Source organism: Lepisma saccharinum, chromosome 11 (assembly GCF_977018435.1).
Source record: "Lepisma saccharinum chromosome 11, izLepSacc3.1, whole genome shotgun sequence".
NCBI classification, from domain to species: domain Eukaryota; kingdom Metazoa; phylum Arthropoda; class Insecta; order Zygentoma; family Lepismatidae; genus Lepisma; species Lepisma saccharinum.
Window position 1 is genome coordinate 56,772,988 of NC_139239.1, and position 13,449 is coordinate 56,786,436.

Sequence of the window (13,449 nt, forward strand, 5' to 3'; positions counted from 1 at the left end):
GCATTACAATATTGCTGCTGTGGGAAATTTAAAAATTTAGTGGTGCAATATTTGTAGGAATATAAAGAATATTTTCAATTGAACTACAGAGTATATATCCTCGTTCGTGGAGATTTAGAAAAGCGCATGTTGACGTTTTTGAAGGATAAGCATTTACTGGTCAATTTATACCAAAGGTTGTAATCTCGTTGGATTCACTGGTCGACATGGGTTCTGATGTTTGGAAACTAATTGTGGTTTCTGAAACTACATTTGATGCTGATTTCAGAAGTGACCTTGTTTTTGTTGTATCACCCTCAGTTATTTAGAAATCTTCATTGTTGTATAAATCGTAATTCCTGCCCAGAAATTAGAAGTTAATAATATTCCCGATAGATGGCAGTGCACCTCTTATTACATTTTATGATTAACAAAATTGCTGAAGACGCCTAGTAACAATGAATGATTCAATAAATTTGTTTCTAAGTTTTGTTATTCGATACCAACTAATGCAAATAGTACAGTTTTTAATTTATTTACCGTGTATAAGGTTACGTGATCCGAAAACCTTAGTTAAGTGTATTGTAGATGTTATATATGTAAATAGCAGTAGGGAATGCAAAATATTTGATAAAGTTTTCGTCATTGTCGATAGTTCGTGCTGTGTTGTGTCGAGAGACAATGTCGTCGTCGTCCAGGAAGTGTTTGAACTCGCCCCATGTATTCTGTTACATTTGTGAAAGCTATGTAGTGAAGAGGCAAAGACAACGTATCACCACATTTGTGAGGTCTGCTTACCACGAATATTTTGGTGTTAAAGTAGGTGATCAGGACAAAAACTGGGCCCCGCATGAAGTTTGCATAACATGTGTGGAAGCTTTGCGATTGTGGAAGTGTGGCAAGAGGAAAGCATTGCCATTTGGAATACCAATGGTATGGCGGGAACCAAAAAATCACATTGATGACTGCTATTTCTGTGCTATAGATGTTAGCGGTTTCAGTGCTAAGAACAAGATCAATGTGAGCTATCCCAACAACATACAATCGGCCATTAGGCCCGTGCCTCATGGGCCAGATGTATTTGTACCTGTACCACGTACGAGTAGTGATAATTGCAGCACTTCAAGTGACACTGAAGTTGAACGTGCACACTAAGATGACAGTGACGATTTCTGTCCTGGTACAAGTACAGGCACTCCGCAACCTTTCACACAACATGAACTGAATGATCTCGTAAGAGACCTAAATTTACCAAAGGAGAGTGCCCAACTTCTTGGTTCCCGACTGAGTAAGAAAAACCTGTTGTCTCCAGGAACACATTTCTCATGGTACAGGCATCGAGAGACAGAGCTACTCCCATACTTTACTGAAGACGAAAACCTTGTTTATTGTAACAACATAAGGAAAGTCATAGAATTGTATGGTATTTCTTACAATGTAAGTGAATGGAGACTTTTCATTGATGCATCACAGACTAGTCTGAAGGGTGTTCTGTTAAATAACTGTAATGTGTTCCCATCGATTCCAGTTGCATATTCTGTGTCGCTTAAGGAAACTTATGAAACTTTGAGGTTCATGCTACTGAAAGTGAAATATGAAGAACATGGTTGGTCTGTCTGTGGAGATTTTAAAGTGATAGCTTTGTTGTTGGGTCTCCAGGCTGGGAACACAAAATTCCCCTGCTTCTTGTGCGAATGGGACAGTCGGGACAGGGAGAATCATTGGAAAGTGAAAACGTGGCCAAGTAGAGAATCTCTCTCTCCAGGGAAGAAGAATGTGACACAACGGCAATTAATTCAGTCGTCTAAAATACTGTTTCCTCCGTTGCCGTTGCATATTAAGTTAGGGATAATGAAACAGTTTGTGAAAGCGTTAGACAAAGACGGCGAATGCTTTAAATACATTGCCAGGAAATTTCCATCCGTCACTGAGGGTAAGCTCAGTTTGTTGGCCCTCAGATACGGAAACTGATGTTGGATGCAGATTTTGAAGAAATAATGACTGCTACGGAAAGGGATGCCTGGGTAAGTTTCAAAATGGTGGTTGCCCATTTTCTGGGCAATGAACATTTTGTGAAAAATCTGCTAACGAATTTATGTAAACTTGGTTGTAAAATGAGCCTCAAATTGCATTTCCTTAACTCACATCTAGATTTCTTTCCGAGTAATCTCGGACACTTCAGCGAGGAGCACGGGGAAAGATTTCACAAGGACATAGCAGAGATGGAACGGAGATACCAGGGACGATGGAATGTTTCCATGATGGCAGATTTTTGTTGGATGTTAAAAAGAGATGTTCCTGCTTCGGGTGTCGGGGAAGGCAGAAAGTCAAAAAGAATGAAGTTTGATCCTGAGTCTCAGTAATTCGAAATGCACTATGTTATATCTCTTTCTAGACATGTGTAAATGAAAATGTACATGAATATAGTATATAATATAGATTTTACAATCTCAATATATGTCCCACTGATTACTATATTTGCAAAAATTATTTATTCTATGTGTCTGTAATATGATTATATAAACCCCAAATGATCCCAATAATACCATAATAGACCCCTATATGCTATTCAGTTTTCACGATTTGTGAAAAATTGTGACGTGATGGAGCAAAACGGTTTTCAAATTTGAATTCAGCATGAAAAATCCTTTCAGAGTCACCTATTCATTTCAAAACATCGTTCAACTTTTGAAAAAATGTCGACCAGTGTTATTTTGCTCGTGGAGTTTACTTTTTCCATCGTGTTTCCTCAGGTAAAGAATTCTATTATTATACCACTCCCTGCGACATCTGTTATTTACCAACCATTGAATTGCCTTCGACTACTGACACGGATTGCAAGGCTTCGTTTGTCGATATTATAACTTTCTGTAGTCATGGAGTAGTGTAAAACACTGATTCACACTGGTTTCGAAAGGAATTAGGTTCACAAAGTAATTGTAGATGTACTATAGCAAATTTGGTAAATGTTTGTGTATTTGACAAATTTTCTTATGCAGGTTCGCAGTAGCGGCGATTGGGTTCCAAAATTGGGGGGCAAGGTGTCAAAACTGGGGGGGGGGGGGTCAAGGATAGTTTACTTCTCCTTGGTATATAAGGTTTAGCATAGTCCGGGGACAAAAGTGGCAAAAATTGCCCCCACTGCAGGTTCGGACGAACTTTACCTCTGAAAGACTGATCCAAATTTGTTAGTATCTTACTTGTTCTTCTGGCATTTGCCAAAACTGACATACCAGTACCACGTTGGCCAGAATTGATTAATAGCTACGACTGCAAAAGAAGAAAAAACTTACAAACTTCGGGCGCTCGCACAGAGGATTGAAGGAGGACATTTGATCCATCCTTGAATTTTCAAGCAATTGCTTAGTTATTTCAGTTATTTCCTTTAATTGAATTATATTTCCCTCTTTCTGTTATTTCGCCTTTCTTCCTATCTTTGACATCGTTCCTATGTCTTAGAATTGATTCCCTATTCCTTTTCCTTCTTGTTTACTCCCTTTCTTAGCGTTATTTCTTATTTCTCTCCTCCTCTCTCTTCCTCTCTTCTTTCCCTCTCTCACTCTCCATCTTCTTCTTTCTTTCTCTCCCCCTCTCCCATATTACTCCCCCCCCCTCTCTCTCTCTCGTTCTTTCATTTCTCTTATTTCCCTCCCATCCCTGTCTTAAATCTTTAATTTTACGATGGCCGCAAACAGGCATCACATTTTTCAATATCTATGTATAGTATATCGCAGTTTAGAGCACATTTTGTTTTATTTTGATCTCATCCCGTCCCCTAACATTTTCTCTTTCTTGCGGCCGCAAATAGATATCATCCTTGGGTAGTAAGATATATTAAAAGCAGTGTTGCCACATTAGATTCCTTTCAATTGCAAGAACGCAATTCCGTGGACTTTATTCTAATTCTCTAGTCATTCTAACAAAAAAACATTTCTAAAGTATCATGAAATTTGGCATTATTAAGTATTCATATTTTAATCTTACCGTTAAATCAACCGTTACAGCCTCTGATAGTCGAGGGTCCTCACCAATTTCGAACATATGCTCCAATCGTACTAACACTTCCCCGGGTGCCCAAGATTCCAGAGTCAGAATGTTTACATTGTCCGGTAATCCTGACACAGGCAGTATTTGAATCTGAAAATACAACATTAATTCAAAAATTTGAAAGAACATGATTCATCTGCGTTGTAATTCAGTTCTAAAATATTCCAGTTTCGTTTTGAGTACGTTATTTCAAATTTTCGCTGTGGTAGTAACAGTGACTGGGCTTGAAATTTCTTAACGGAATAATTACTTATTATCTTAGTAAGATTATAATTAATCCACATACTATTTCCCTTACACAGTATTAACGCAAATAATGACATTTATTTTAAGAAAAGTGAATCACAGAAGGGGCTATAAACTTGAACAATCCCCCCATAAATACGCTACTGACAAGTAACTTCAAAATCTTAATTGTTTCCTCGATTGACTACAGATGGCACTGTTTCTCATCTTTATAAAGTGGTAATGAATACTGTCTCAGTGTCCGAAATTTAGCATGCGAAAGTTCTCCTTAGAGCTAATTATTATTATTACTTCTAAGATCCTAAGAATGAAAAGGCAGATTAACCAAAATTATTTTCTCTTTCAATGTCTCCTCGTCCTCCTTTGTGAATGTCGCATGATTATGTTTAATCTTGAAATTAATACTTCTATCCTGGCAATGTAACAAGTCTCTGGCCAATCTGTATTCAAAACGATGTCGCAAAGAATGTTAAGTTGAATAATAATATTGATTTTCAGAACTTTTGCTACATCTAGTTGGTTTGACAAGCATTCTATCCTTGAATTCTAGTAAGAAAATAAGTAATCAAAAATAATTCAGCGTAGTGTCAGCTCTCAGGTTATTTTCGCACTATCTCCATCTCACTGTAGCTGTTCAGCTAATGAGCCTACTAGCATTGCAGAGCAAACAAGAGGACAAGCAATACGTACTGGATCGAGATGACGTCAGTTACTCAAAATGTGATTGGAGGCTTCGGGAACTGTAACTCGTTCTAACACTATGGATGTGAAACAGCCAAATGTGCTGCAAAATTAATCGCACTTTACCTTCGTGTTGTAGCTGTTCAGCCAGTCTTCTGCAGAGAGTTCGGTGGCCACGAAGGAAGGCCATGGCTTGAAGTTGTTGTTTCTCGCAGTGGTCCTGTACCTCGACGCTGGGGTGGCAGGGGTGTCGTCAGGTGACCCCAGCTGAATGACGTGTTTCCCTCTAACCACCAACCCCACTCCTCTTACATTCTCGTTCAACGGTTCCTCGACGCCCTTGCCATCGTCGTAGAGAAGTCGACGATGCAGCTGGGAGGAAGAAAAAATATGTTACAAATATTCGTTCTCAGGTCATTTGAATGTTCACTACATTGTTCATCCCAAAAGCAGACCAATAATACTAAGAATTTTGTTACAGCGTACTTGATAAGTTACAGCAAGTTTTTCTAGTATGTACGCATTGCTTGCATTTTAGAATTATTTATCTTGTAGTCTATGGTTATTGCAAGCATAAAAACACAGTTTTTCGTTGTGACGTTTCAGAACACACGCTCCCTTCATAATACATTTATTTTTAGTTTCATTAAAGATACTTTTATAACAATGACAACATCCATTGTATAACTGATTCTTTTTTGTTAAAAAAAATTTAACCATTGTGTGCGGCTGGCCTAACTACTTACTAAAGCTGAAATATTTATGTATACTCTGTCCCAGCTAACTGTGGAGCAGGCAAACGAAAACCAGTCTCTGCGCAAGTAGTGACGCGAGACAGCTCCACCAATGAACACGTGAGGGGAACGGGATTGCGTGGAGTGGGGGGAAAGCGACTGCAGTTAACAGCCTTCCCAGCAGCGTCTACTGCTTCGCTCTAGTCACTAGATTTCCCTCGCTTCTCTGACGCTATGCGCGGCCTTGCTCCACAGTTATCTGGGACAGGGTATATAACCCCATCTGTCTGCTCCAGACCCTTACTCACCATGAACTCCAGTTCCCCGTCAACGAGACTGGAAACAGATTGAGGTCGGTCGATGATGACTGACACCTGTCTGCCTGCATCCTCCCTGATCACGGCTCCCACCGTTGACGGGTAGAAGTTCCCGGCCACCGTCTCCACCAAGGTGACGTTCCACGTGGTTCTGTGGTTCCTCACACGCTGCTGGAGTTCTCGCCCATTGGCGTCGGTGTAGAAGACGCCCTTCGTTTGAAGGTCGGTGGTGTAGCGGGTCACCACTTCCTTCCCCACCCGGTCACTGTGGATATTTTCAGGATAATTAGCTACTTGTAGGGCTGAGTCGATACCACTTTGAACCGATACCCATAATACCGATGCCGATACTTCAAAATTGTACCAATTGAAAGGTATTGATTGATTGATTTACTTTAGTTATTTCACTTCGCTTTTCTGTCACTTTTGTCTAATCGCGAAGATTAGGATGATGAAATTCATGAAGGGACACTCACAAAGAGCTCCCGTCCCCAAGTCGTGATTCGAACCTGGGATCCCTTGTGTCGCATAAAATATATTCAAAATATTATTAATGCAGCGTTTTCGAAAAGTAACTGTGCAGTGCAGTGAGAAAATAGAAAAAAGAACGTGTGAAAAAGTGATAAATTTCGAAAGACATTACACTGGGAAAGTTAGAGAAATTAGTACGATGATGTGAGTCCCAGATGGCGTTACTGAGGACGGATATTGCCGCCCTCGTTTCCCACGTTTACCCAGTTTACCGAGTGACAGAGGGAGTGCATGTTGTGTGATCATGGTGCTGACGACTGAGCAGCGAATCTCCCGTGGACTCTGGCCTGCTAGGTCTCCAGACCTCACTTCCCCGGATTCTTTTCTGTGGGGCTCACTCAAGGGACGGGTATACGAAAACAATCCTCGCACACTGGCGGAGCTTCAGAGAGTCATTACCCAGCACATTGGACAGATAACTCCAGCAACCCTCCATAAAGTGTCTGACCATATGCAGCGTCGTGTGCAGACATGTCTTCAAGTCGGAGGAGGACATTTCCAGCATCTCCTGTAGAGAAAACTGCACTGCCGTAAGTACCTTCAACATTTCCAATGCACAGTTACTTTGCGGACACGCTGTATTAGTGAATGAGAATTCCATTCCAATTATAAGCATCAATTTACGATAGTTTTGCTTCAGAATATTCAAGATATTACATCAGAATAGTAAAATATCTGTTATGAACCACATAATACAGTTCTTCACATGATATTGCCGCAAAAGAAATGGAAACTTAGAATGTCGCATAACGTCCAGGATAATTAGTGTCGCATGGCATTTTTCCAGACTCCATGAAGGACCAAAACGCCGGAGAAATACTGGCCATCATCGGTAAATAAAATGCAACCGATACCGATACCACTGGCACCGGTATCGATTCAGCCGTAGCTATTTGTATTAATTATTATTTTACATTCCCTTTGCTTCTTCTTTAGACTAATCGTGACGATGAGGATGAAATGATAAGATGAAATTCATGGTTAGACACTCACTATAGAATACCCACACAGAAAAAAAATGATTTGTGAAGAACTTTTTGGTAACGGCAAAAAATGGTGGCTATTACTAAATTTGGTAACCTTCACCAAGTTATTTGGTAACTCTAAAAAAATGTGCACGATTGAAAGGCATTTGGTACTGGTGAACGATCGTTTGTTTGTCGTTTATTTAAACAAATGTTTGGTTATAAGAAACTGTTATTCCGTTATTCTAAACAAGTTTAACACATGAAATATGAATGCAAGAATTAGGTAAATTGACCTTATATATATTTTTTTATGTGTTAAGAAGAACAAAGAAGGAGTAACAGTTAATCACAGTTTGCATTACAATACAATCACAGTTGTGATTTGGATTTACCAATCACAGCGATTAAATCACAATTCTGTGATTTCTACCACAAGGACAGAGCAGTCTTGGGGTTTGAGTGGTCATCCATCAAGGAGCAGCGGAAGTTGAACCCAACCCCTCTTGTAGGTGCTATTTCCTTCGAAGTTCATAAAAATGTTGTCTCATACTGGCATTCATCGAGGACCACGTTTTATGGCTTGGTGACAATTTTTGACAATGGATATTTGTGTACCCTCGAAGAGACTTACATTTGAAACCATATTGACATAGCCTCTCATCATAAATTCTGGTGCCGCAAGAGTGTCTATTGTTGAGTTAATTTTTTAAAACCCAGAATTCACACCTAGGCTTCACAAGGCAATACGCCACGGAGGCTACCATCACATGTAAAAAGTATGCAGAGATATCAATGTTAATAATAGTCTTCAAAGACAATGAACAAGATAAGTAACAGATTAGTGCATAGTTGACAGCAAAGTTAAGAGAAAATGTACAAATTATGTGATAAGCAACTTCAAATAAACACTGCAGTAAAAGAACTTACTCGATTGGTATTGGTCCAACCATCCACTCGAACTCAACCTCGTCACGCAAGGCGTACAGTCTCACAACTTGACTCACCCATTCTCCGAACGTTTGATGAACTTCAACCACGTTGTCCCCTAAAAATCAAAAGGATATGATCAACTTCACTCAATATAAGCACAACCATGTCGAAATGTCATAACTAGAGCATAACTATGGTTGCATAAAGACAATTTGTTTGCGCTTTCTTTGCATTTTATGTCTTTTTCGATAGATTATTTTGGCAATTTGTATATCATTTTGAGCATTTTTAATAGTTTCCTGGAAGTAATGGCACTTTTGTTATATTTTGATATTTCTGCTTGTTAATCCTTGTCCCCACACAAGCAATCAATATTCCTAGGAAAGAAAATAGACCTATAACAATGGCTGCTATCCTCTAGTTTCAAGTTTTGTCAGGTGAAAACTTATCTGTTGCTGATTGTGAGGTAAATCCAGGAGAACTTGCTTGCTTTCAGTAAGCTCCAATTTTATTCATGGAATAGAGAGGAGCTTCTCCGTGTACAAGGCTTTATTAACAAACAATAGACGATCATTTTCTTTTTTTAATCTCCATCAAGTGTTTGTGGTTCATTTTTATTGATTTGTTGTGGAGAGCCACTATATTTTCTGTTTTCAATAACAATACAGGATTTTTAAAGATAAATTTGTTGCCAGTTCTGCAATAATCAGTGTGTTTCTTACAGAGGATGTCAAATGGTGCATTGCCTCCCCCTTTTCTCCAAATGAGTTATAGTGAATTTAAACATTTTGCACTGTAGTCCATTAACTCGTTGCCTGTTAACTGACTAACAATGTGAAAGTGTTTTAAAAATTTATTGTTTATTTTAGGTCACAATGCATACGTATTTTTAGACTATTAAAGGCATTGCCCCAGTCATAACATATTTGTAAAGAAAGCAATACAAAGCATGTGAAGCAAAACATCAAGGCAATGGAAGAAGAACTGTTAGGATAAAACAAAAAGGTAGGGGATGAATCAAGGATAAAAATCACAACGGGAATTCTACGTAAAGCTCAACTTCAGTGTCTTCTGCATAATTTTCCCCAGAGGATCAAGTAATGCACACATTTTGGAAACGAGCCTGTTCTCTTAACGATTCTTATACTTTACCTAATATTCTTAGAACGAATACGTTTCACTCTTATGTGTAGTTATCAGTCTCCTATAATAATTAATGGTGTAATCTGTAATGGTATGAAAAGACAAAATACAAAAGACTATACTAAACTCCAGGGCGCAACAGCCCTCTCAGAGCGAGGGCCTGCCAAGTGGCATTTTTCAAGTAACTCCCCAGTTGTCCTCACGATGCTGGTTCAGCACCGAAATTTTGGAGGTTCCCGCCGGGAATATCACATCGAAGAAGAAGGCTAAACATTTGGTTAATCAGAAGGCCAAAGACAAAATAACCTCTTGTTTATCGAATTTTTGGTCAAATATTCTCGAGGACTATTGTCTCTTCTTAGATGGAACAATTGTTTATAACGTTAACACAAATATTACTCATATTTTTAAAAGAAAAAACTTATGTTGTAATCCGAAAAATCACCTGTATACACTTGCAGCGTAGCAGTTGGAAAAACTTCGCTGGCATTAGTGCCATCAGGACGAAAGATGTAGGCTCCCGATGCCCTCTCCTGTATGTTGTAACCTCCCTGGGCCTTGTAGTAAAAGAAATTCTGCTTGAAGGGCCACGTTTCGCCGTTTCTCTCTATAGATGTCAACATTCCTGTGGAACCATCGAAAGCCAATTTGAGCATCTGAAATGAACATGAATAAGAAATATGATGTTATATGTGTAATGTTAGTGTAACAAATGAACTAATGATTCGTTCCTAAACGTTCTCCCCTTATACCATGATAATTTAAGGCTCTCTTGTACCGTGTTCAAGCTTTTCTGAAGCCTGTGTAAAGCTTACGGAACAATTCATGGTCATGATTATCTGTAAGAGTAGTAGACATAAAAAATTCTAATTTTACCTGAGCACTTACAGACGACATTTCTCGCAATCCTTGGTTTCAAATTTCAAATTATCGTATTACGACCACCATAACCCACCTTATTGTCAATGACGGTGAAATCATGAGTGAAGTAGCCGGTGCAGAGTTCGTCTTCTTTCTTATCCTGCTCCGCAACCAGAGGAGTTTTTTGCACGTAGTACGACTGAAGGCCAATAGGTTGCAGGACATCTGTGAACACTAGCTCGTGTGTTGCGTTGCTCTTCCTCTCCGGGTATTGTATCACTCTGTCGGGAACAGGGATTAGCTGTGAAGGTATATCAGCACCTGTAAACGCAACGAAATATAATAACGTCATTTTTTTCACTCAGTCTTGGACAATTAATTCTTAAAAAGTAATAGTTGCAGGTACTGTCAATTAATTCTATATAAGTATTAACTTCTATTAACATATTTCATGCATTAAGAGACTGTTTTTTCTCCACTGGTAGAGAGTTCCGAAAATTCAAAGTTATCTCAAATTACTTTCCATACGGAAATATAAAGAAAAATAACTCTAAAGAAAACTCTACATTTCATTACTCGTTACTCAACAAACTAACTGAGTTACAGTTACCGTTACTCGAAACAAGTAACTGTTACTTCCAAATATTGACTTTATATAGTATTTTAACCACTGATATGGTTTTGATTCTTCTACCTGTACACGGTTGTAAATTTTGTTACATCATGAAACGTGTTTACGTACATTTGAAGATGAAATATATAGCAGCTTCCAATACTGATTTTGCTTTACTACAAGTAAGACAGGTCAAGTGATGTCTCTACACAGCATCTGTTCATTAAATATTTGTGTATTAATTTGATGAGCCTACCAGATGGCGTAACTGTAACGTCGTCACCTTGTAATAAAGTGGTCCGAGGTTCGATACCCGGTGAAGACACGTGCTGGTTGAGATCCTTTAAACTGTAGGTCTAGTCCAGATTAGCCTATCTGTGCACAAAGTGGACTGAAATTAAAAACAACTTCGAAACTCAAGTGTATAAATTTGCTCTTTCTTGTCTTCCAAATCCAACATTGTAGAAACTAAAAATTGCGTGAAGGTTTAATGAAGATTCTTACACGAGAGGCAATTTGGTTTTCCCTTTATATCATACCTATTGTCACTAAAGGCTTTAAGGAAAATTGAAGAATTTGTAGACATTGTAGTCCAGTTGTTACGTCTTTTATTTTTACTGATCAATAATTTACTATGTTTTCCTGGATCAACAGTTTTTTTTAAAGGATACTGCGACCGAAAGAAGGATAATGACACCACCGCTCTTCATGACGACGCCACTAGAAGAGAGATTTTTGATAAGATATTTAAAAGTAATCTAACCCGTTGGTCCAACGACATGATATTGTCCGTCGGTCACCGGGATCCTTATGTCGCTTTCCACAGCATGTCCAACTGGGTTGTACAGAGTCACAACCAGGCTGTCACTCTTCTCAGACACCCCACACTGGCTGATGTTCAGTAAGGGGCAGAAAATTTGGTCGTCGGGGAGTACCTCCGCCATTGGCAGCCACATTCTGTAACAGAGAGAAGCCTCTGAAGACCTTTCGTTCCTTTCCAAAGACATGGTATATACGAAAATATTCAACAATTTTAAAGACTTCGTTTTGGGTAGTATGGCTCTTCTCTTTCTCTCGTCAGTACCCGGGGTGTAAGGGGTGAGTGACCCTTTCCGAAGACACCCAAATGTCAATCTCCCTTCCCCGTAGTACACTCTGGAGAGCATTTTGCAGACCAGCGAGGCTCTGGTCTAAGTTTTGTATCGTCCCTAAATGTTTGTGATTGTCCTTTGATCCATCTCATCACTATTCATCCTCATATTCGTAATTAGTCAAAAGTGGAAGAAAAGCGAAGTAAAATAAATCAAATCATCATCATCTTTAGCTCCCAGTATTTGACGGAGATGAGGGGGATTCCCACTCGTTTATAATTTTTTGATACTTGGGGAACAATATATATTCCCCCACTGATTTTTTTTTTCAAATAAAACACTGCTACCATATCTTTCCCCTCTCTCTGTCTGTCTCTCTCTCTGACACACAAACATTTAGCCATTGTTCTCTACCAATGATCAGATATTTCACTGCAGTCTCAAAGCATTCAGATCTTTCACCTTATGCTTCATGTCCACTTAGATCTGCTAACTTCAATATCATCTATCAGCTGATATCTTCTTCTTTCCTGGACCCTCTCCCCCGTTAACCGTTCTTTCCAGTTCTTTCAGCCCTGCTAGTTCTTTCTTAGAAAGTTTTCCAACCAAATTATTTTTCTGTTCTTGATCACTTCCAGCATTGCTCTTCCTTCACCAACTAGTTTCAACATTGTTTCATTTCGTACTTTTTCTGTCCCTTTCACACTCTCCATTCTTCGTTATAGCCACATTTCTAAAGCTTCTAGATCCTCACTTCGTTCCGTTCAGGTTTCTGAGCCGCACAGTTCTTAACTCAAAACATTTGATTGGTTTCTTCCTTAGATCTTTGTTCTAAGGCTCACAAAACACACTAAAGGTTTCCCTCACCATTTCTATCTCACTTTGACTTCCTGACTGCAGCTCTTGTTGCACCCCAGGCATCTGGAGCTTTCAAGTTGTTCAGCTCTCTTACCTCTAATTTTCCTTGGTTTCCTTCTAATAATCATTGCCTTTGTGGGAAGAGAGAGAGAAGGTTAAGCTAAAAGAATACATAAAATTACAAGTAATTAAAGAACATTAATAACTTATGAAAGTTTTTCCAAAAATTTTCAAAGTCGATAAATTTGTGGCCGTAAGTGGGATAACGGGAGAAAGATGGAGAATGAGAGAGAGAGAAAGACTGGAGAAAAGAGAAAAGGAGAAAGAAACAGTGGTCACAGAAATAGAGTGTGAGAGAGAGAGATTGAGAAAGAAATAAAGAAGAGAGGGAGAAAGTTAGGGAAACTAAGTGAAATGAAACAGGCGAGTATGTGTGTGTGTGTGAGAGAG

General features: G+C 38.9%; 1 protein-coding gene across 1 annotated transcript in view; it reads right to left on the reverse strand.

The window, feature by feature from the left end:
* Nucleotides 1-13,449, reverse strand: part of LOC145994817 (lysosomal alpha-mannosidase-like) — a 43,478-nt gene that overhangs the window by 11,040 nt on the left and 18,989 nt on the right. The window contains exons 10-16 of the mRNA XM_083131135.1: nucleotides 11,814-12,007; nucleotides 10,532-10,758; nucleotides 10,022-10,232; nucleotides 8,431-8,548; nucleotides 5,996-6,269; nucleotides 5,080-5,325; nucleotides 3,964-4,116 (exon numbers count right to left, since the gene is read on the reverse strand). Coding sequence (XP_082987261.1) covers nucleotides 3,964-4,116; nucleotides 5,080-5,325; nucleotides 5,996-6,269; nucleotides 8,431-8,548; nucleotides 10,022-10,232; nucleotides 10,532-10,758; nucleotides 11,814-12,007 — 1,423 coding nt within the window. The remainder of the gene's footprint in view (nucleotides 1-3,963; nucleotides 4,117-5,079; nucleotides 5,326-5,995; nucleotides 6,270-8,430; nucleotides 8,549-10,021; nucleotides 10,233-10,531; nucleotides 10,759-11,813; nucleotides 12,008-13,449) is intronic.